Source organism: Salvelinus fontinalis, chromosome 19, assembly GCF_029448725.1.
Source record: "Salvelinus fontinalis isolate EN_2023a chromosome 19, ASM2944872v1, whole genome shotgun sequence".
Taxonomy (NCBI): domain Eukaryota; kingdom Metazoa; phylum Chordata; class Actinopteri; order Salmoniformes; family Salmonidae; genus Salvelinus; species Salvelinus fontinalis.
Window position 1 is genome coordinate 22,006,908 of NC_074683.1, and position 25,981 is coordinate 22,032,888.

Sequence of the window (25,981 nt, forward strand, 5' to 3'; positions counted from 1 at the left end):
ATTACCAAAATTAAAATCACGTGGAGATGATTTCCTGGTGTTTGTCTGTCCCCTCCCCCTCGCCGCGGATCGAATCGCCAGTTGGGGAACTCTGGTGTAGGCGTACAGGCTAATTTATGCATTTTATGTTTAAAAAGGTTTAATCTGACTGATTATCTTTCCTATTGCCCATGGCTATAATGTTAGACACTATCCTGCATGTTTTACCAGATAAATAAATAATTAAAATGTTACTGGATGTAGCAAGACAAGGCCATCCATCCAGCATTCTAACCGCCCACTATCTCAATATTCTCCCGCGTAAAAAAAAAAGCACAGTGCTTTCATTTCCACTCAACAGGCGCCTGTGTGAACGTCAATCACGTCTAAATGTAACCTGGAGAGTTAACGGGGTCCATTCAAACCGGGCGTTTTAGAGGACATCTCTCCCCTGGGTGTGCGTCATGCCATTACCAATTAGTTATTTTCCTGTCCTTTCCTGGAAGACCTTCACTGTCTGCCTCTACACAACCTGTCACCCTTATTGATAAACCAAACCCACCACTCCCCTTCAGCACCCCCACCCCCCTGACGAAAATTCCTCTCATAAACCACACTGGAGAATTACAGACGGGTGGCGTGGATTACTGTTGAGTTCTAAGATTTTTCCTACCAGGATCTTACCCATTATTCTCTGGAAACCCAGTTGGTCGCACTTTTGCAACCACCGCTCGACGTCCATTTAAGAGCCAACTATAAAGGTAGGAGGAACACACACTGTGTCCTGGATAGGGTACTCCCTCGTTCTCCAAACAATTGTCTTTACATATATGTAACCGGTTTGTTAATCAACTGTCGACTCAGATTTCATTCAATTAAAGTAGAAGCCATTAGCTGAAATTACGTATAAAGGTGTGCGTGAGAGATCGGCGGGTCTTTGAAAGGATGTCGAAATTACTGCTTTAGCCGCTCCTGAAACCCTGCCGTCAGCAAGAATTAAACCTGAAAAGTGCTTTGATTTTGGTGGTGTGGCACGAAAGACCCATCCAGTTAAAATGTCTCAGCACTTTATTTTCCTTGTAGGGCGCACGCTCCGGGATGCGTAATGCGCCTTTTACGCACATGTGAAACCGCTGTAGAACATAGCCTTTTCTACATCTGATAAAACATGGTTACAATCACAATCACTGTTTTACTTTAAACATGATCGTTAAACCCATAATCATTCGTGGGTGTATTAAGTAGCCTACATGATTTTGGTCAACATGTAAATAAAACAGTCCACAAAATCTTCAACAAAGGAGTGGAAAGAGAGAGAGCTCAAATTGTCAAATAATATTATAGCCAATACAAATTCAACTAATTATTATTCAGCCAATTAAGTAATAAAACATTTACATATGTTTGTCTTCAGAAGATACACGTTTAATTGTGCGTCTGATGACCACTTTACCGGGAGTGGCTGAGTGGCTTCTTCCTCTCCATCCCTGACGCAGGTCTCAATGAAACGCCGTTCCTCACGCAGAGACTGATCACGGCAGTGGAAGAGGATGGCCGTCCACGCTGAGGGGATCGTGGCTATAGTGATCTTCTACTTGCTTATTCTGGCCGTGGGGATATGGGCCGCGTGGAAGAACAAGAACTCTGGGGTGTCGGAGGGCCAGGACCGCAGTGAAACCATCATGGTGGGCGGGAGGGACATTGGGTTGTTCGTCGGTGGATTTACCATGACGGGTGAGTTGTGACATGTCTGGAGACTTCGCGAATTGGAGAGAGACTGTGGCAGGGCTGGGTTGGCTTGGGACCAGGCCAACTCAGTTTTGAAATCAGTGAAACAACATTTAATTTATGATTTGAAAACCTACTATTGTTTCCTATGAGGATGGTTTACATTTAAATGTAGACTTCTTCCTAAATTGACTGAATTGTTGGAGAGGAATTGCACCTTGCTTTTATTTCCAAATATTTCCGCTGTCAACTTTAGAGACAGTTTAGTGATGGGGAAATTGAAATCAATCATGTTCCTCATGACACAATGGAAACTGACGTAATAAGACAAATGCCTGTGTGACTGTTTTTCCCCACACAGCAGTCAGACCAGCACCGCGGACCGGTTTTACGCACGGACCTTTATCAATTGTTGCGATAGGCATCGCGAAAATCAATTACCTACATTTCAAAGACAGCTGTTGTATCGAGTTGGAGAACACAATGTATCGACAGGCTATTGTAAATGCACGCCGTCTCATTATCAGAATTATTCCCTTGTTTTAGTGAGAACAACGTGAATTGACGCCAGAGTTAATTAAAGACCCAGAGCATTTCCTAACTCATCTCTTTGATGCTATTTTAATAACAGACCCCGGAGGTGCAGGCTTCTATAGGAGCGAAAAGTCATCAATTATTTATTTTCCGCCAGTTACAGAAATACTCATGAAAATAATGGTAGCCTAATTGATCTATGTGAACCGTTTCATAACTTACCACTCCTGACATATTCATTAGCTTTATTAACTGGGAATAACAACTAGGTTATTAACGTTCTGTGATTTATTCGACTAAATGTATTAGATTTGACATTGTTTGTATGATTGGATATTAGTTGTGTGGTTGATTTGAAGGCTACAATGTGGCTCTAAAATTAAGTCTATGAAAAACATAAAACTATAAAGACATCTCAACAATTTGAAACATTTTTTAGACACGCTTATTAATGTGTGTTAAATATTTTTATATATCTTTAACTATGTGATGAACCTCTCCTCCAGCTACATGGGTGGGCGGCGGCTACATCAACGGGACGGCAGAGTATGTCTACCTGCCTGACTACGGCCTGGCCTGGGCGCAGGCTCCCTTTGGATACGCTCTCAGTCTGGTAGTAGGTAAGGACACTAACCAATTGTGTTGGGATTCATCATCATCAATGAAGGGTAGTAGATAGTACTGCTTTTCCACCAATTTGGTGCCTTTTGAGTATAGTGTAACTTTGAGAGAAAAAAAAATGTTTTATTTCACCAAATTTGTACATTCTGTTCAACTTCATAAAAAACGAGTTTTCCCATCTCAAGAGGTTAAATATAAAAAATACTATAGTAAGTGCCTATTAGCCTAAGTGTCAAATATAGTGACAGGGTTGACTGTAACAGTGTTAAAGATTTCATCTTATATCAGCCATAAATCCCCTTGCTAAAGGGGGAATGGCAGCTTGTTGTGTGCAACAGGGAGGGGTCATTGAATGCCAGCTTTACAAATCATTTAAATTGTGAGAATATTTCTAGCCTATGGGTAACAGCGTGAGAATATTTCTAGCCTATGGGTAACAGCGTGAGAATATTTCTAGCCTATGGGTAACAGCGTTGATGTGTTATGCTCGACCCTCTCCATTTTTCACCACAAAACACCAGAAAAGGGCCAAAAATAGTAGAACCGGCTCACCTGCTTTTACACTATGATTTGACTATTAGATGTTCATTGTTTCTCACCATAGTAAAACAAGAGTTCACTTCATGTAACAGGGTTGACATTAAAATGAGGCACAGGTTGTGGTTGTTTTTTTAACCTTAAAATGAATCACGAATCATTTTGTGGGACAGCCCAGTAACTCAATGACGATGTTGGTTAATGGTGTCTCTCTCGTGCTCCAGGTGGCCTGTTCTTTGCCAAGCCCATGCGCTCCAGGGGTTACGTCACCATGCTGGACCCGTTCCAGCAGATATATGGGAAGCGCATGGGGGGGCTGCTCTTCATTCCCGCGCTCATGGGGGAGATCTTCTGGTCTGCCGCCATCTTGTCAGCCCTGGGTAGGCTTGGGAACCATACTATTTTAACTCATTATTCAAATGAAAAATCTTTATTGAAAAGGGAAAGATGAGGAAAATGAATAGGCTATACATTGTTCAAAATCAGGTGTTAGACTGTAGCACCACATGTTTATTTATTTGACACATCAGACCTGACTTCATACCTGCTGCTGATGTGTGTGTGTCCCTGTGTTTTGTCTAGGAGCTACTCTGAGTGTGATTGTGGACATTGACATCAACATGTCGGTGGTGATCTCAGCCCTGATAGCCATCTTCTACACCCTGGTGGGAGGCCTATACTCTGTGGCCTACACTGACGTGGTGCAGCTCTTCTGTATCTTCCTGGGACTGGTGAGTCCAACACAAAGTGTACTTCCTCCTTTGCCATACAACTCCAGCAAAAAACTGGCTTTGTAGAGCACCGCAGGATGATGTACTCTCCAGCGCTGATCACGGTGCTGAAACCCCCCCCCCTCCTCTCATCTCTCTCTCGCTCTCTCTCAGTGGGTCAGTGTACCGTTTGCCCTGTCCAACCCAGCGGTGTCAAGCATCAGTGTGACAGCTAAAGAGGCTGTGTACCAGACACCCTGGCTGGGTAAGATAGACTCAGCAGACACCTGGATGTGGATCGACAACTTCTGTCTTCTGGTATGTCATCAGTCACTATAATCATCAGTCAATTATATTGACTATAATGTAATTATGGTTATGTTTGGAGTATGTATTCATTATAAAGCTGTGTGTTGGTTTGTTGTGTATTGACTGTGGTGTTTCTGTCCCTAGATGTTGGGGGGGATTCCGTGGCAGGTGTATTTTCAACGGGTTCTCTCTGCCTCTTCAGCTACGTACGCCCAGATTCTGTCCTTCATCGCTGCCGCTGGTTGCCTGGTCATGGCTGTCCCCTCCGTCCTCATAGGAGCGATAGGGGCCTCCACAGGTAAACACACACACACACGCACACAGGCACGCACACACTCACATATACACAGGCACTCACATACACACACACAAACATTTGTCTCACACATATTTTCTCATTCATTACATTGTTCATATCCATGAATCCACTCACATTTACTAATGGGAAGTATGATCAAAAGCCCCATCATTCTCTATTAGCTTGTTTCTACAACGTAGCTCAGCTCAGATGTATACACCAGCAGGCAGGATACAGTGGGATGTAAACAACACCAGACGGCTCCTGTCATACAGCATGAAGAGGGATTCATTAGGAGATGTGATTTCTGTCAATATTACATCAGAAGGAAGACTAATTAATTAGGTTGATCTGAAGATTCTTCATCAAAGTCACTGTTAATCAACAGCTGTTTGTTTAAGTCCAGAAGTGAGAAGGAGAGTGAGACTGACTGACTAGGGGTATGACTGACACGGACGAGTGAGGAGAAGGGGGAAGTGGTAGAATGGAGGGGGAGATGAGGTACTCAGATGGCAGATTTATGTTCTGATGTTGTGGTAATTTATTCCTCTGTTGAGAAGCTGCATCTTGCCTGTTGAGATACATGCAGTTCCTGTCTTCACTGATGAAATGACAACGTTCAGAATAGTGTCGTAATATGGCTTTGAGACTAGAGATATTTTCTAACAGACACATTGAATCACATCTGTTGTATGTACAGATTTGATAAACCCTGCCCATATGCATTTCATAAACCCTGCCCATATACATTTGATAAACCCTGCCCATATGCATTTGATAAACCCTGCCCATATACATTTGATATATCCTGCCCATATGCATTTGATAAACCCTGCCCATATACATTTGATAAACCCTGCCCATATGCATTTGATAAACCCTGCCCATATACATTTGATAAACCCTGCCCATATGCATTTGATAAACCCTGCCCATATGCATTTGATAAACCCTGCCCATATACATTTGATAAACCCTGCCCATATGCATTTGATAAACCCTGCCCATATGCATTTGATAAACCCTGCCCATATACATTTAATAAACCCTGCCCATATGCATTTGATAAACCCTGCCCATATACATTTGATAAACCCTGCCCATATGCATTTGATAAACCCTGCCCATATACATTTGATAAACCCTGCCCATATGCATTTGATAAACCCTGCCCATATACATTTGATAAACCCTGCCCATATGCATTTGATAAACCCTGCCCATATGCATTTGATAAACCCTGCCCATATGCATTTGATAAACCCTGCCCATATACATTTGATAAACCCTGCCCATATACATTTGATAAACCCTGCCCATATGCATTTGATAAACCCTGCCCATATGCATTTGATAAACCCTGCCCATATGCATTTGATAAACCCTGCCCATATACATTTGATAAACCCTGCCCATATGCATTTGATAAACCCTGCCCATATGCATTTGATAAACCCTGCCCATATGCATTTGATAAACCCTGCCCATATGCATTTGATAAACCCTGCCCATATACATTTGATAAACCCTGCCCATATGCATTTGCTAAACCCTGCCCATATGCATTTGATAAACCCTGCCCATATACATTTGATAAACCCTGCCCATATGCATTTGATAAACCCTGCCCATATACATTTGATAAACCCTGCCCATATGCATTTGATAAACCCTGCCCATATGCATTTGATAAACCCTGCCCATATGCATTTGATAAACCCTGCCCATATACATTTGATAAACCCTGCCCATATGCATTTGCTAAACCCTGCCCATATACATTTGATAAACCCTGCCCATATGCATTTGCTAAACCCTGCCCATATACATTTGATAAACCCTGCCCATATGCATTTGATAAACTCTGCCCATATACATTTGATAAACCCTGCCCATATACATTTGATAAACCCTGCCCATATGCATTTGATAAACCCTGCCCATATACATTTGATAAACCCTGCCCATATACATTTGATAAACCCTGCCCATATGCATTTGAAAAAACCCTGCCCATATGCATCTGATAAACCCTGCCCATATACATTTGATAAACCCTGCCCATATGCATTTGATAAACCCTGCCCATATACATTTGATAAACCCTGCCCATATGCATTTGATAAACCCTGCCCATATGCATTTGATAAACCCTGCCCATATGCATTTGATAAACCCTGCCCATATACATTTGATAAACCCTGCCCATATGCATTTGATAAACCCTGCCCATATACATTTGATAAACCCTGCCCATATGCATTTGATAAACCCTGCCCATATGCATTTGATAAACCCTGCCCATATGCATTTGATAAACCCTGCCCATATGCATTTGATAAACCCTGCCCATATACATTTGATAAACCCTGCCCATATGCATTTGATAAACCCTGCCCATATACATTTTGGCACGAAAGTACGTAAACTACTATGTCTGTTGTATTCCGCAGACTGGAACCAGACTACATACGGGGCAATTCCTCCCAAAGAGAAGGACCAATCAGATATGATCCTGCCCATCGTGCTGCAGCACCTGTGCCCACCCTGGATCTCCTTCTTCGGTCTGGGGGCGGTGTCTGCTGCTGTGATGTCATCAGCGGACTCCTCCATCCTTTCAGCCAGTTCAATGTTCGCCAGAAACATCTACCAGCTGGCCTTCAGACAGTCTGTGAGTACACACACACACACACACACACACACACACACACACACACACACACACACACACACACACACACACACACACACACACACACACACACACACACACACACACACACACACACACACACACACACATGCAGGCACGCACAGTAAACACGCAGGAAACACACAGTATACAAACGCACACAGATACAAACATTAAACACTAAAGTCCATATCTAAAGTTTCTGAATAACTTTTTGCCCCAAAACTTCTGGTCCAGTGCTGGGGCCTTCAGGGAATAAATCACTGCCAGATATTCAAATCTAAATACTCAATATGTAGGTTTGTGTCACAAATGAATATCTAACAGAAACTACAATGTTTTATTTATTTATTTAAATGTTCACATAGGTTATTTGCACATATTCAAATACATTAACCAGAAGATAAAGAAACTGAAACAGTCTTGTCCCTCCTCCTCCTTTCCTTCTCCTTAACCCCCATAGGCGACAGACCGTGAGATTGTGTGGGTGATGCGTATCACCATCTTTGTGTTCGGAGCTCTGGCCACGGCCATGGCGTTGCTCACAGGGACAGTATACGGCCTGTGGTACCTGAGCTCCGACCTGGTCTATGTTATCATCTTCCCCCAGCTGCTCAGCGTGCTCTTCATCAAGGGAACCAACACGTACGGCTCGGTGGCCGGCTACGTCTTCGGGCTGCTGCTGCGTATCGGCGGAGGGGAGCCCTACCTCAAACTACCTCCCTTTATCTACTACCCCGGCTGGGTGCAACAGGAGAAGATCCACCACCTGACTGGAGACGTGGAGTACTTCATCCAGCAGCGCTTCCCCTTTAAAACGGTCTCCATGCTGGCCTCCTTCCTGGGTAACGTGGCCTTCTCCTACCTGCTCAAGTACCTGTTTGAGTCTGGGACTCTGTCTCATAAGTATGACTTCATGGATGCTGTGGTGTCCAAACACAGTAAGGAGATCATGGACAAGACCACGCTGGTCAGTAGTGACAACATCATCCTGTCAGAGATGGCGCCGGTCAAAACGCACCTCAGCACCTCACTGGCCGGGACGTTTACGAACACAGAGGCTCTCAGTGACGACGAGGAGTCCAGCCCCGAGTCCTTAAACAACGACCAGGAGTAGAGACCAGGACCCAGAGCCAGACCTAGACCCAGAACTGACTAGAACCAGCCCTCCTGGGTACCTACCCTCCTGCAGAATTTTGCTCCAGCCTTGCTCTAACATACCTGACGCTACTAATCAGATGCTCATCAGGATCTTTAATAGCTCAACCAGGTGTGCCACAGTAGGGCTGGAGCAAAAGCCTGCATACCAATTGCTCTCCAGCAGAAGGGTTAGCCAGCCCTGATGTAGATCCTTGAACCCAGGCCCAGACCAAGTGTGTCCAGCCATCCAGCCCCGTCGTGTTCTCATCATATCAACCACTGACTGACTCTCTTTCTGAATCAAACGCCACTGCCATTTTAGTTTTCTGTTCTCAGTGCTGCTACAGTAAATGGAGTCATTATAAAGGTAAGGTAATCATGGTATAAAATATAACTTTCTGTCTGTTTCAATAGGGAGCTCTGAGATGGATGCCAGATGAGAATAATGCAATACTTAATTGTGTGTGTGTGTGTGTGTGTGTGTGTGTGTGTGTGTGTGTGTGTGTGTGTGTGTGTGTGTGTGTGTGTGTGTGTGTGTGTGTGTGTGTGTGTGTGTGTGTGTGTGTGTGTGTGTGTGTGTGTGTACGTGCGTGTGTACGTGCGTGTGTATACGTCTGTGTGTACATGTGTGTGTGCATGAACAAATTAATATCCATTAGTTATGTGTCTGAAATCAGCTTTAGATTATTTTATTTATTTATTTAGATTATTTCCTAATTTGCTTAGAATTAACTTACTTATAGAGCAATACTGTTTTTTGGGTCCATGCTTTAAATATATATATATATGTCATTACAAATCATTCCAAACTGTTGATTGTTTTTAATCTTGATAGCAAAAACATTTCAGTCTGTGTTTATGTTGTGTGCTCATAATCTAATTGACACGCAATAACCTGGTATAGTTCAGAATACTCCGTGTTAACAGTATTTTAATAGTAACTGGATTTGAACAGAGCTGAGAAGAGAAAATCAAATCCTATTCGATGTTGTCCATGTCCTAAATGACTCCTCTCTGCAGGTGTAGAGGTTCAATACTGTGCTGTTGTGTTTGAGGGGAACACTTGCTATATTTCAATCTTACATCAGAGTTTAACTGAGAAACTACAGTGTGTCAGCAATATAGGTGACAAGACATACAAATACTGTATTAATGGCTATACTGGTTGAAAGTGGACCTAGCTGTGGTTTTCATCCATCTGCATCTGAAATTACACCATATTCCCTATATAGTGCTACTACTTTTGGCCAGAGCCACATAAGGTTAGGTAGTGTGCTATATAGGAAATAGGGTACCATTTGAGATGGGCCCTATAATCGTTTGTTACCTTCTCTAAACTGTTATTGACTGCAGAGCAGCAGCAGAGCGGCAGAGGGGTTTGGGGAGGCTGAGATTGCCCCTCCAGGGATTGTATCAATAACCCGTTTGCACGAACGATTCGATTCTGCTCTGTCCGTTCTGTCCGTCTGCCCCGAGAACATTTGATTGGTGTTCCAAGCTGGTTATGAGCTGAGACAGGAAAAGAACAGCACTGGTTGTTTTGGTATCGGTGGTTGTAATGATTGGAAGCCGAACAGGTCCTATGCTGAGTGAATGAGCTACCTTTCTGTTATCACAGTTGTTACAGTTTGATAGGTGAACGCTGACAGGGCCCGGCTCTAGCTTTTTGGTTTATGTTTTAAACTTAATTTCCTGAAATTCTACACATTTTGCCATGGAGTGTAGAGAAATTGTTCCAATTTATAACACATTTCATGCAAAAGTACACATTTTGCTGTGAGGCAGAGAGATTTTTTTGCAGTTCTACAGCACATTTTCTGCAATTTTCTCCATTTTGCCATGGGGTGGAAAGATATTTTTGCAGTTTTAAAGCAATTTTCCTGCAATTCTACACATTTTGTAATGACTTATGCCATGTTAATATGATATCTGACTGAGAATGCCAAACAAAATCAATGGGGGCCCGCTGGAGGTCAGGGCCCCTGGGCATTCGGTATTCGGCCATGATTACTACAAGTTTAGATAGCTGACAAGTTTAACTACCATTCTAAAAATTGTTAGCTGACATGGCTAACTGAGTGGCTGTCAGTAGCTAGGTTTCCATACAATTTGACAGATTTTCATGCAGATATTCTAAAATCTGCATAAAACAATATGCTTATTTTTGCACCAGAGATGTGTTTCCATTAAACTTACTTTTTGCGAATAAAATGCTGTGCGTGACGTAATGCAGATAAAAATAACCTTTGTGGTTAAATTTCCATTTAACCATACCGAATGAAAATGTTAAGTTAGATGGGTTTCCATCGCATTTTCAACTCTACTGATGGTTTTGTCACAAAACCTTTTGAGGTATATAATGTATCCACTCCGGGTCTTGGCACATGAGCTCTAGCCAACAGCTGGCAGATACAGTGCAGGTAGGTTACCTATGTTATGAGATTATTATGGATAAGAGTGGGGTTTTCAAACGGCAGCCAGGAATCGATCATGTCACCAGAAGAAGACCCTCAATATTTTTGGGAAACTCAGCATCAAATTCCTCACCTTGCACATTCACCACTGTGTGAAGTTCATCATAACTTATTTCAACTGCAGCCTAATAACGGCATGATTTTCCGAGTCGTAGTGGGAGGACCACACAATATATCATTGCGTCACTCCAAGTTTACTTTGATAGGATGGTTATTATACCAATATTTGCGCATAAAGGCGCTTCCACTGCCATTTCTCACATAATTCATTTTACAGACACAAAAAGATCACACCATGTCGAACGAACACATTGTCTGTTGGCATTTATAAAATTGTATCGGCATTTCATGTTTTCATCAGCCCAGTCGTGACTTTTTTATGCGTCAGGTAATTCATGCTCATGAAATGGCTGGATGGAAATGTAGTCAGTGAACTGACATAAGAAGAAAAAAATGCTGATGCACAACCAAAATGTAAAATTACACCTGGTGTATTATATTATTCTGTCAATAGTAAGTTTAGACCCTGACTGACTTCCTTTAAAAAAAAAACATTTGTGGGGGGACCCCCTAGCAGCCAGGGGCCCTAAACTTATGTCTCGTATGCCTCGAACCAGCCCTAAACGCTGAGGAAGGTCTGTTGACCAATAGGTTGGTCAGAGAAAACATGGCAAAATGCAGATTTGAGATGATGATGGGAAATGTGGTTGTTGTTTTGATGTTGTTGAGTATTTCTGTTCTCTGCTTCACTCCTCTCAAATAGTATTTGTTAGTAAACATTTGCTGATCTTAATATATAGTTTGAATGTGTTTGAATCTGTTTGAATTATGGCCTTAATTTGGGTAGTATTGGGAGCTGGTCTGATGCTATGCAAAGTGTCAGAGTGGACTTGTGTGTCAGGCAGTCTGTTTAGAATGTAATGTGAATGTAAAGTTTCCTCTCCTTCAACCAGGAGTCCGGCTTCATGCTGTCTTATGTTCTACAGTATCACTGGAAAATCAAATCCAAATGAAAGAATAAAAAACATAATCACGTCAGTTGCTCGGCTGGCTATACTAAATGTGCTTCTATGTTGTAAATGGAAATGTATATTTTTGTGTGATACATGTATATACCAACAAAGTCAGCATATGAACAAATGGAATATACGTTTCAATGCAACATTATCAATTATTTATCAGTTTAGTGAGGTGAAATTACAGCTACATAATTCTTTATTTATGCAGTGTCTGTAAAATGATGGTGATTAATATGTGAGCTAAATAAATTATATTATTTATCACATTGATCATTTGTCTTTCATTGTTTTTGTCTATTCCATATAACCAGTGCGGTGTGAGAGCTGTAAACAGCTAGTATAAAGAGAGTGCTGACTGGCTGCTTCTATAGCTCTGGGTAACGCACCACGGTAAGCCAGACTGGCTAACAACATGACAATCTATTCAGCTCCAGTGATTTTGTTGGTATTTATGTGTAGCCCTAGCTCTGTGATCTCCAATCAGGACATCAAACCCACTTTTTAGTGAACAGTAAAAAGACAGACTGATTTCTCTGCTGATATGCCAATATGGTGTGTGTGTGTGTGTGTGTGTGTGTGTGTGTGTGTGTGTGTGTGTGTGTGTGTGTGAGCGTGTGTGCGTGCGTGCGTGCGTGTGATTGGCAGCTCTGACAGCAGTGATGGTTATTATATTCTGTGGTGGTCTTTGATTGATGCCTTTCTCCAGAACCTGGTCTTCTGTAATGCCAAACAGAAAGACACACACCCTGACGGTCTTCTGTAATGCCAAACAGACAGACACACATCCTGACAGTCTTCTGTAATGCCAAACAGACAGACACACACCCTGAAGGCCTTCTGTAATGCCAAACAGACAGACACACATCCTGACAGTCTTCTGTAATGCCAAACAGACAGACACACACCCTGACGGCCTTCTGTAATGCCAAACAGACAGACACACACCCTGACGGTCTTCTGTAATGCCAAACAGAAAGACACACACCCTGATGGTCTTCTGTAATGCCAAACAGAAAGACACACACCCTGACGGTCTTCTGTAATGCCAAACAGAAAGACACACACCCTGACGATCTTCTGTAATGCCAAACAGAAAGACACACACCCTGACGGTATTCTGTAATGCCAAACAGAAAGACACACCGGCCTTCTGTAATGCCAAACAGAAAGACACACACCCTGACGGTCTTCTGTAATGCCAAACAGAAAGACACACACCCTGACGGTCTTCTGTAATGCCAAACAGAAAGACACACCGGCCTTCTGTAATGCCAAACAGAAAGACTCACCGGCCTTCTGTAATGCCAAACAGAAAGACACACACCCTGACGGTCTTCTGTAATGCCAAACAGAAAGACACACCGGCCTTCTGTAATGCCAAACAGAAAGACACACACCCTGACGGTCTTCTGTAATGCCAAACAGAAAGACACACCGGCCTTCTGTAATGCCAAACAGAAAGACACACACCCTGACGGCCTTCTGTAATGCCAAACAGAAAGACACACCGGCCTTCTGTAATGCCAAACAGAAAGACACACACCCTGACGGCCTTCTGTAATGCCAAACAGAAAGACACACACCCTGACGGTCTTCTGTAATGCCAAACAGAAAGACACACCGGCCTTCTGTAATGCCAAACAGAAAGACACACCGGCCTTCTGTAATGCCAAACAGAAAGACACACACCCTGACGGTCTTCTGTAATGCCAAACAGAAAGACACACCGGCCTTCTGTAATGCCAAACAGAAAGACACACACCCTGACGGTCTTCTGTAATGCCAAACAGAAAGACACACCGGCCTTCTGTAATGCCAAACAGAAAGACACACACCCTGACGGCCTTCTGTAATGCCAAACAGAAAGACACACCGGCCTTCTGTAATGCCAAACAGAAAGACACACCCTGACGGCCTTCTGTAATGCCAAACAGAAAGACACACACCCTGACGGTCTTCTGTAATGCCAAACAGAAAGACACACCGGCCTTCTGTAATGCCAAAACGAAAGACACACACCCTGACGGCCTTCTGTAATGCCAAACAGAAAGACACACCGGCCTTCTGTAATGCCAAACAGAAAGACACACACCCTGACGGTCTTCTGTAATGCCAAACAGAAAGACACACCGGCCTTCTGTAATGCCAAACAGAAAGACACACACCCTGACGGCCTTCTCTGTAACGACCTGGGTGTCGGGGGGTGTGAAATCAGACGCAGGAACAGCAGAGCTTCAATGCGGTGATTTTTAATTCCCAACCGGCAAACCAAAATGTCCAACACGGACTTACTGGGTGTCATAAACACCTGTCTACTAATACGGGAGACAGACCCAGTATACAATACAATACACCACTCCCGAAATCCACAGCTACAGACGAACAATCCCGCACAAATAAGCATACAGGCTGGCTGACTAATAAAGCCACACTAATTATCAATTAACTCAAACCAGGTGATACAAATAAACACATAAGGAGGGGGAGGAAAAAGAGTCAGTGGCAGCTAGTAGGCCGGTGACGACGACCGCCGAGCGCTAACCGAACGGGAAGGAGAGCCTGCCTCGGTTGAAGTCGTGACAGTACCCCCCCTCTGACGCGCGGCTCCCGCAGCGCGCCGACACCGGCCTCGAGGTTGACCCGGAGGACGAGGCGCAGGGCGATCCGGATGGAGGCGATGGAAATCCCTTAACATAGCTGGATCCAAAATGTCCTCCACCGGTACCCAGCACCTCTCCTCCGGACCGTACCCCTCCCAGTCCACAAGGTACTGCAGGCCCCTTACCCGGCGTCTCGAGTCCAGAATGGCCCGTATCGTGTACGCCGGGGACCCCTCGATGTCCAGAGGGGGGGGAGGGACCTCCGGCACCTCACCGTCCTGCAGGGGACCAGCTACCACCGGCCTGAGGAGAGACACATGAAACGAGGGGTTAATACGATAATAGGAAGGGAGTTTTAATCGATAACACACCTCTTTATTCTCCTCAGGACTTTGAAGGGCCCTACACACTGCGGCCTCAGCTTCCGGCAGGGCAAGCGGAGGGGTAGGTTTCGGGTCGAGAGCCAGACCCTTTCCCCCGGTACAAACACGGGGGCCTCACTGCGGTGGCGATCAGCGCTCCTCTTCTGCCTAGTAGTAGCTTGTTGGAGGGACTCCTGGACGGCCCTCCAGGTCTCTTTGGAGCGCTGTACCCACTCCTCCACCGCAGGAGCCTCGGTCTGGCTCGGATGCCATGGTGCCAGGACCGGCTGGTACCCCAACACACACTGAAAGGGGGACACATTAGTAGAGGAGTGGCGTAGTGAGTTCTGAGCCATCTCGGCCCAGGGAATGTATCTCGCCCACTCCCCTGGCAGCAGAAACCTACCCACCTCCTGGTTCACTCTCTCCACCTGCCCATTACTCTCGGGGTGAAAACCGGACGTCAAGCTGACCGTGACCCCCAGACGCTCCATGAACGCCCTCCATACTCGGGACGTGAACTGGGGGCCCCGATCAGAAACGATGTCCTCCGGCACCCCGTAGTGCCGGAAGACGTGAGTAAATAAGGCCTCCGCAGTCTGTAGGGCAGTAGGGATACCGGGCAACGGGAGGAGACGGCAGGACTTAGAAAACCGATCCACAATTACCAGAACCGTAGTGTTTCCCTGAGAGGGGGGGAGATCGGTCAGGAAGTCCACGGACAGATGAGACCATGGCCGTTGTGGAACGGGGAGTGGTTGCAACTTCCCTCTAGGAAGGTGCCTAGGAGCCTTACTCTGAGCGCATACCGAACACGAGGAGACATAAACCCTAACGTCCCGAGCTAAGGTAGGCCACCAATACCTCCCCCGAAGGCTCCCCACTGTCCTCGTCACCCCAGGGTGACCCGAGGAGGGTAGGACATGAGCCCACCGAATCAGTCGGTCCCGAACACCAAACGGTACGTACTTACGGCCCGCCGGACACTGAGGAGGCGCGGGTTCCGCCCGTAGCGCCCGCTCGATGTCCGAGTCCACTTCCCATACCACTGGCACTATCAGCCTCGAGGCGGGGATGATGGGAGTGGGTTCAGTGGTCCTATCCTCCGTGTCGTAAAGGCGGGACAGTGCGTCAGCCTTTACGTTTTGGGAGCCGGGTCTATAGGACAACGTGAACCGAAACCGGGTGAAAAACATGGCCCACCTTGCCTGACACGGGTTCAGTCTCCGAGCTGCCCGAATATACTCCAGATTCTGGTGGTCGGTCCAGATGAGAAAAGGGTGCTTAGCCACCTCAAGCCAGTGTCTCCACACCTTCAGAGCCCTGACCACCGCTAACAACTCCCTATCCCCCACATCATAGTTACGCTCCGCTGCACTGAGCTTACTAGAGAAGAAAGCGCAGGGGCGGAGTTTTGGTGGCGTACCCGAGCGCTGTGATAGCACGGCACCCACCCCAGCCTCGGACGCGTCCACCTCCACTATGAATGCCAAAGAGGGATCCGGATGCGCCAACACGGGAGCATCCGTGAACAGAGCCTTCAACCTGTTGAAAGCTCCGTCCGCCACCGCTGACCACCGCAACCGCACCGGGCCCCCCCTTAGCAGTGAGGTAATGGGAGCCGCTACCTGGCCAAAACCCCGGATAAATCTCCGGTAGTAGTTGGCAAAACCCAAAAACCGCTGCACCTCCTTCACCGTGGTTGGAGTCGGCCAATTACGCACGGCCTTTATGCGGTCACTCTCCACCACCACCCCCGAGGTGGAAATGCGATAACCCAGGAAGGAGACGGCTTGTTTGGAGAACACACACTTCTCAGCCTTGACGTATAGGTCATGCTCCAGCAGTCTGCCAAGCACTTTGCGCACCAGAGATACATGCGCGGCTTGAGTAGTTGAGTAGATCAGAATGTCATCGATATACACAACTACCCCCTGCACGTGCAGGTCCCTTAGAATGTCGTCTACAAAGGATTGGAAAACGGCTGGAGCATTCTTTAACCCATACGGCATGACGCAGTACTCATAATGGCCCGATGTGGTACTAAATGCGGTTTTCCACTCGTCTCCTTTCCGCACCAGACTGTACGCGCTCCTGAGGTCCAGTTTTGTAAAGAACTGCGCTCTGTGAAATGATTCCACCGCTGAAGCGATGTGAGGTAGTGGGTAACTAAACCCCACTGTGATGGCATTTAGACCTCTATAATCAATACACGGACGCAAACCTCCCTCCTTTTTCTTCACAAAAAAGAAACTCGAGGAGACGGGTGAGATGGAGGGCCGAATGTACCCCTGTCCCAGAGACTCCGCGACATATGTCTCCATAGCCAACGTCTCCTCTTGGGACAAAGGGTACACGTGACTCTTGGGAAGCGCAGCGTTAACCTGGAGATCTATCGCACAATCCCTACCCGGTCGATGTGGTGGAGAACCCGTTCCTCCATCGATGGGAGAGGGTTGGCTGCTGCTCCTGCTAACTCCATTTATTGGTGCGGGATTCTGTAACGACCTGGGTGTCGGGGGGTGTGAAATCAGACGCAGGAACAGCAGAGCTTCAATGCGGTGATTTTTAATTCCCAACCGGCAAACCAAAATGTCCAACACGGACTTACTGGGTGTCATAAACACCTGTCTACTAATACGGGAGACAGACCCAGTATACAATACAATACACCACTCCCGAAATCCACAGCTACAGACGAACAATCCCGCACAAATAAGCATACAGGCTGGCTGACTAATAAAGCCACACTAATTACCAATTAACTCAAACCAGGTGATACAAATAAACACATAAGGAGGGGGAGGAAAAAGAGTCAGTGGCAGCTAGTAGGCTGGTGACGACGACCGCCGAGCGCCACCCGAACGGGAAGGAGAGCCTGCCTCGGTTGAAGTCGTGACATTCAGACACACACCCTGACGGCCTTCTGTAATGCCAAACAGACAGACACACATCCTGACAGTCTTCTGTAATGCCAAACAGACAGACACACATCCTGACAGTCTTCTGTAATGCCAAACAGACAGACACACACCCTGACGGCCTTCTGTAATGCCAAACAGACAGACACACGCCCTGACGGCCTTCTGTAATGCCAAACAGACAGACACACACCCTGACGGCCTTCTGTAATGCCAAACAGACAGACACACACCCTGACGGCCTTCTGTAATGCCAAAACAGACCACTGACACGCCTGACCTAATGCTTCACACTGACCTGAATACAAGACCTCCTCCCATGCCCTGACCCCATCTAGCCCCTGATCCAGTTAGCTCATTCATTTCAACAACCTTGGTTGGGGTGTGAAGTAGCAACAGACAGGGTACTGTTTGTTTTCCCCTCGACCCCTGGGCCATGAACTCATCACAGAGTACTGGGAAAACCAAGGTCACTCCACTCCATCAGGATAATTAAACACAGACACAGTGGGTGGTGTGCCTGATGGTGTGAGTTTATGTGCATGCGTACAGATGTAGGATTGCAGGACTGTTCTCCGGCAACAGGGTTATCAAATTAAGATGCTACATTTGTACCTGTGTGTGTGAAGATCTCAATAGAATGCTGCTGCTGGCAGCCTTGATAGAAATCACTAGGGGAAATACTGGTGAACATTGGACTCCACTTCTGTTCACACCCCCTTCAGGCTAACATCACAGAGGAATAACTCATGCCCATGCACCTAACAGACTAACACAATGGAATGACATTGGATATGCTGTACAGTTCAAGGCTTTTCTTTCTTTTTACTATTTTCTAAATTGAGAATAATAATGAAGACATCAACACTATGAAATAACACATATGGAATCATGTAGTAACCAAAAAAGTGTTAAACACCCTTTGCCTTGATGACAGCTTTGCACACTCTTGATATTCTCTCAACCAGCTTCATGAGGTAGTCACCTGGAATGCATTTCAATTAACAGGTGTGCCTTCTTAAAAGTTAATATGTGGAATTTCTTTCCTTCTTAATGCGTTTGAGCCAATCAGTTGTTTTGTGACAAGGTGGAGATGGTATACAGAATCTAGCTTTATTTGGTAGTGAGGGCAGGAGTAGTAATGGTAGTAGAAGTAGTAATGGTAGTAGTAGAGGCAGTAATGGTAGTAGTAGTAATGGTAGTAGTAGTAATGGTAGTAGTAGTAATGGCAGTGGTAGTAATGGTAGTAGTAGTAGTAATGGTAGTAGTAGTAGTAGTAATGGTAGTAGAGGTAGTAATGGTGGTAGTAGTCGTAATGGCGGTAGTAGTAGTAGTAATGGTAGTAGTAATGGCAGTAGTGGTAGTAGTAGTAATGGTGGTAGTAGTGGTAATGGTAGTAGTAGTGGTAATGGTAGTGGTAGTAGTAGTAATGGTAGTGGTAGTAATGGTGGTAGTAGTAGTAATGGTAGTGGTAGAAATGGTAATGGTAATAGTAGTAGTAGTAATGGTGGTAGTGGTAGTAATGGTAGTGGTAGTAATGGTGGTAGTGGTAGTATTGGTAGTAGTAGTAGTAGTAACGGTAGTAGTATTGGTAGTAGTAGTAGTAATGGTAGTAGTCATAGTAATGGCAGTAGTAGTAGTAGTAATGGTAGTAGTAGTATTAATGGTAGTAGAAGTTGTAATGGTAGTGGTAGTAATGGTGGTGGTAGTAGTAGTAATGGTATTAGTAGTAGTAGTAATGGTAGTAGTAGTAGTAATGGTAGTAGTAGTAGTAATGGTAGTAGTAGTAATGGTAGTAGTAGTAGTAGTAATGGTAGTGGTAGTAATGGTGGTAGTAGTAGTAGTAATGGTAGTAGTAGTAGTAATGGTAGTAGTAGTAGTAATGGTAGTAGTAGTAGTAGTAATGGTAGTAGTAGTAGTAATGGTAGTAGTAGTAATGGTAGTAGTAGTAGTAGTAATGGTAGTGGTAGTAATGGTGGTAGTAGTAGTAGTAATGGTAGTAGTAGTAATGGTAGTGGTAGCAATGGAGGTAGTAGTAGTAATGGTGGATGTAGAAGTAGTAGTGGTAGTAGTAGTAATGGTAATGGTAGTAGCAATGGTAGTAGTAGTTGTAATGGTAGTATTAGTAGTAATGGTGGTGGTAGTAGTAGTAATAGTGGTAGTAGTAGTAATGTTAGTAGTAGTAATGGTAGTGGTAGTAATGGTAGTAGTAGTAGTAATGGTGGTAGTAGTAGTAGTTCCATAGCCGAAGGCAGAACAGTTGAAACTGGAGCAGCAGCACGGCCAGGTGGACTGGGGACAGCAAGGAGTCATCATGCTAGGTAGTCCTGAGGCATGATCCTAGGGCTCAGGTCCTCCGAGAGAGAGAAAGAAAGAAAGAAAGAGAGAAAGAGAGAATTAGACAGAGCATACTTAAATTCACACAGGACACCGGATAAGACAGGAGAAGTACTCCAGATATAACAGACTGACCCTAGCCCCCCGACACATCAACTACTGCAGCATAAATACTGGAGGCTGAGACAGGAGTGGTCAGGAGACACTGTGGCCTCATCCGATGATACCCCCGGACAGGGCCAAACAGGCCGGATGTAACCCCACCCACTTTTCCAAAGCACAGCCCCCACACCACTAGAGGAATATCTTCAACCACCAACTTACCATCCTGAGACAAGGCCGAGTATAGCCCACAAGGATCACCGCCACGGCACAACCCAAGGGGGGGCACCAACCCAGACAGGAAGGTCACGTCAGTGACTCAACCCACTCAAGTGACGCACCCCTCCTAGGGACGGCATGGAGAGTAGGGGTGTTAACCCCGGTGTCCTGGCTAAATTCCCAACCTGGCCCCATTTTCATCATGGCCACCTAATCATCCCCCTTCATTATCAATTGGCATATATCACTCCTCACCTCTCCACCTGATGTGTGGTGAGCGTTCTGGCACAAACACTTGCCATGCATCACCCAAGAGGGTGCTACACATTGGGGGTGGATGAGGTGAGTTTTCCCCCCTTACAGTGCTTTGAGCATTTGGAAAGGCACTATATAAATGCAATCAATTAATTATTAATGAATGAATTAAAGAGAGAGAGAAAGAGAGTAAGAGAATGATGTAATTTACAGCCATGCAGCTCCGTTGATGTAGTTTTTTCCCAGTCAAAGCAGTAAGGGTGAGGAGGTCTTGAAATAGCCAGCGGTATTTACATTACTCTGTGCTGCACTCCTCTCCTCAAGATGGAGGAATAGGGGGATGGAGGGAGGAAAGGAAAAGAAGGGGCCAGGCATTTATTGTGTCTCCATTAGCCGGTATGAGAAACGGGTTGGACAGGGAGACTCCACCCACTAGCCGACGCCCTTCTCCTCCTCCTTCCGGATTGGTGTATGTGCGTGTGTGTGTATGAGCACAATGTTGTTAGAGATGTACTGGGTTTTTCACAACAGAAGCAAACAAATAAGAGGTTTTCTTTTTCAGAGAGATAAAAGCAGCTACAGGCTAGTGGCTACCATCTTCTTTTCAACTCCGTGGCAACAGATTCATATAGAAACAATAAGACAGTGTGAGTAACAGGTGCTTCCATCTTGAATTAGATATGGAGGATGTGGAATTGACTCAGCAGTATGGTTGGTGTCGATATAATCTATTTACATTGAAAGCCATCCGGCACTGTTACAAGTGCCTGTTGGGCTAACTGTTGCCTTCTGGCTGATTCCATTTGAGCTGCAGGTTAGTTACAGAGAGATCACACACACACACAAACAGACAAACACAAACAGACACGCACACACACAAACACACGCACGCACGCACACACAAACACACACACAAACACACGCACACACAAACACACACACACACACACACACACACACACAGAGAGTTTATTAATGCCTGTGCTGTCAGACAGGAACATAAATATTAGTAGTTATTACAGCACAGCTATAGCAGGGAATAAACCTGAACTAACACTTTAGACTGGACATCAATACACCAGTTAATACCGCCAGAAATGCAGTATACTGGAAGGAGAGGAATATGATACATTAATTACATATACTAATATGATACATGTATTACATATACTAATATGATACATTAATTACATATACTAATATGATACATTAATTACATATACTAATATGATACATTAATTACATATACTAATATGATACATGTATTACATATACTAATATGATACATGTCTTACATATACTAATATGATACATTAATTACATATACTAATATGATACATGTATTACATATACTAATATGATACATTAATTACATATACTAATAGGATACATGTATTACATATACTAATATGATACATTAATTACATATACTAATATGATACATTAATTACATATACTAATATGATACATTAATTACATATACTAATATGATACATGTATTACATATACTAATATGATACATTAATTACATATACTAATATGATACATGTATTACATATACTAATATGATACATTAATTACATATACTAATATGATACATGTATTACATAGACTAATATGATACATGTATTACATAGACTAATATGATACATTAATTACATATACTAATATGATACATGTATTAGATATACTAATATGATACATTAATTACATATACTAATATGATACATGTATTACTTAAACTAATATGATACATTAATTACATATACTAATATGATACATGTATTACATATACTAATATGATACATTAATTACATATACTAATATGATACATGTATTACATATACTAATATGATACATTAATTACATATACTAATAGGATACATGTATTACATATACTAATATGATACATTAATTACATATACTAATATGATACATGTATTACATAGACTAATATGATACATTAATTACATAGACTAATATGATACATGTATTACATAGACTAATATGATACATGTATTACATATAATAATATGATACATTTATTACATATAATAATATGATACATGTATTACATATACTAATATGATACATGTATTACATATACTAATATGATACATTAATTACATATACTAATATGATACATGTATTACTTAAACTAATATGATACATTAATTACATATACTAATATGATACATGTATTACATATACTAATATGATACATGTATTACATAGACTAATATGATACATGTATTACATATACTAATATGATACATTTATTACATAGACTAGGTCTCAGTAGCATACTCGTTTCATCTCCTATCTGTGATTATGATGCTGTGCCAAAGTTTTTATTTTATTCTTTATTCAGTGAAAACCTATTGAGACCAGAATCTCATTCTCAAGGGTGCCCTGATCACGGTAATACAACAATCAATACAATGTGAAACAAAACAACAATCAATACGATGTGAAACAAAACAACAATCAATACGATGTGAAACAAAACAACAATCAATACGATGTGAAACAAAACAACAATCAATACGATGTGAAACAAAACAACAATCAATACGATGTGAAACAAAACAACAATCAATACGATGTGAAACAAAACAACAATCAATACGATGTGAAACAAAACAACAATCAATACGATGTGAAACAAAACAACAATCAATACGATGTGAAACAAAACAACAATCAATACAATGCAATAAAAATCTAAATACAGCACAACACAAAATGTAAGAAAAGCAGTTACATTCCTTGGCTACTAGGTCCTCAATCAACACTTTAAATTGCCCGAGCGGCACCAGAACATCCAATTGTAATGAGTTTGGTAAATTATTCCAGCAGTGAGTTGCATTACAACTTAAAGCAGATTTACCTAATTCGGTGGAGACCCGAGGAACATCAAGTTAACCAACCCTGTGAACGGGTAACTCGTGTTTTTATACTTCAGCCACGAAGTTAGGTAAGTTGGAAGCTTGTGTAGTAGAGCTTTGTAAAGAAAAGGGAATAGTGAAGTGATCTAAGGGATGCATGTTAACCCACTATCTCTGTCTAGATGAATAACGTTAGTCCTGATTATGTGCAGACAAACACCTCTTGTTAGAATGAGGATGACCAGACCTCTACCTCTGAGCCCAAAGAAAGGAAAGCCTTGATTAAATGTATATTACCACTGGTCTAACTGGACAGGAGAGAATAGAGGGTAAACAGACAAGACATCCCTCCTCATCATGGATGTTACCCTTCAATCACTACAAGATCACTGGTTAAAACTGCCTAAAACACAGCCTCGGAAATGGTTGTACTTGGTTCGTTCATTCAGTTCTCATGGTGCCAGTGTCGTATTGGCAAGATGAAGCCTAAGGTGTACAATCAGTTATATTAGCCAGCGAGTCACTGGAGAGCTGGTGTGTGCATGCTGTGTGTGATGTATCGAAGGCTGTGTTTGTTCCTCCAGGCTGTCTAAGGCTGACAGCTTTCCTGCTAGACGTCAACCCTAAAGGCAGCCTGTCTGTCATAAAGTGAGCCAATCTTTTGTCTCAACATTCATCTGGAGAAAAACTACATTTGTAAAATTCCCTCTACATTACTAATTTGAAGGCATCATGTCACCAGATATTATGATTTTATATCTTATCCACTACATTACCTTTTCTTACCCAGAACACCCAGTGTCTGTGTATCAGTCTGTCCACTTCCTGTTGTGTCATGTGAAGGCTCAAGGCTAACTGTTTAGCTGTTTGTATTTCCCTCTATGACACATTGATTGACAGTCGGCCTCTTGCCCACTGCACTAATATTAACCACTCATTGATTTCCTATCACTGACTCCCACACTGTGAGCTCCAGACCTGGAGGATGAGACAGCCAACACACACCATGGCAGAGAGAGGTTCTGATGGGTCTGTTTAGCTCAAAACAAATATTTTGGCAAAAGCAACTTCTGACTGCTGGCTTTATGTTTACTCTAAAGGACCTACTGATACATGTAGAGGGAAACCAAAGCTGAAACCCCTTTGTATAAGTGATGTATAAGTTATAGTAACTGTAGCAAATTAATTTAAATCTGCCATTATCCAGTTGAATGAACAATGTACAGGTAGCCTAGTGGTTAGAGCGTTGGACTAGTAACTGAAAGGTTGCTGGCTCGAATCCCCGAGCTGACAGGGGTAAAAATCTGTCGTTCTGCCCCTTAACAAGGCAGTTAACCCCCTGTTCCCAGGTAGGCCGTCATTGTAAATACGAATTTGTTCTTAACTGACTAGTTAAATAAAGGTTAAATAAAAATAATTGCCAAAACAGAGGAAACACCAACATAAAGTGGAGTGGCTAATAGATGCCCTGTCTTGCTTAATTATCTGGGTGCTCTGCCATATGTGACAATGACTTCAAATTAAAATCCCAAGTTCAAGAACTTTGAGAAACTGCGGCACTCCAACATTTTTTAGAAAGGATAAAAGGACATCACCTCATTTCACCTTTTTATTTTGGGCCGGGCAGGCTGATGCGTCGGCAGTTACATCAGAGCATCAAGAGGTGTGCCAAAGCCAGTGTTTTTTATGCAAGTAGTTTAGGTAATAGTTACAACTGCCCACACCTGTGTGAGGTGCACATGGCATAGATTCTACTAGTGTCTGGAACTCTGCTGGATGGACACGACACTGTTCTTCCACCAGAAATTCTAACATTTGGTGTTTTGTTGATGGTGGTGGAAAAGGCTGTCTCTGGCGTCGCTCCAGAATCTCCCATACGTGTTAAATTGGGTTGAGATGTTGTGACTGAGACACACACACACACACACTGAGTCACTGAGATCTCTCCAAAATAACGAGAAACTGGGCATCTTTATACGTGACCCCCAGGAACTCAGGAACCTGTGTGGAAGCACATGCTTCAATATACTTTGTATCCCTCATTTACTCAAGTTTCCTTGCAGTTAGCTGTATATGTCTACTGAGTGTTCTTCTGATTCTGAGTGTCTTCCTAATGAATTCTTTACCGGTTTGTATTACCTTTATATGCATTGATTGTTTTAAGCACTTGTGGTGTATCGAGCTGCAGTAGATGAGTAATGAATATGGTGTGTGTCCAGCCATGGTCCTACCATTGATTTCATCAACATTAAGTGG

The 25,981-nt window shown here is 43.5% G+C and overlaps 1 protein-coding gene across 1 annotated transcript; it reads left to right on the forward strand.

Annotated features, from left to right (window-relative positions):
* Positions 1 to 428: 428 nt before the first annotated feature.
* LOC129816488 (high-affinity choline transporter 1-like) lies at positions 429 to 12,311 on the forward strand. The gene is made up of 9 exons (XM_055871029.1): positions 429 to 740; positions 1,476 to 1,713; positions 2,748 to 2,861; positions 3,624 to 3,779; positions 3,982 to 4,130; positions 4,284 to 4,427; positions 4,563 to 4,716; positions 7,170 to 7,387; positions 7,872 to 12,311. The coding sequence occupies exons 2-9, from the start codon at positions 1,530 to 1,532 to the stop codon at positions 8,523 to 8,525; spliced, it is 1,773 nt and encodes a 590-aa protein (XP_055727004.1). The 5' UTR covers positions 429 to 740; positions 1,476 to 1,529; the 3' UTR covers positions 8,526 to 12,311.
* Positions 12,312 to 25,981: the final 13,670 nt, after the last annotated feature.

Coding starts and splice junctions, on each gene's coding strand:
- LOC129816488 (XM_055871029.1), top strand. CDS start 1,530: ATGGCCGTCCACGCTGAGGGGATCGTGGCTATAGTGATCTTCTACTTG. Junction 2,862..3,623: donor CGCTCTCAGTCTGGTAGTAG/GTAAGGACACTA, acceptor CTCGTGCTCCAG/GTGGCCTGTTCTTTGCCAAG. Junction 7,388..7,871: donor AGCTGGCCTTCAGACAGTCT/GTGAGTACACAC, acceptor TAACCCCCATAG/GCGACAGACCGTGAGATTGT.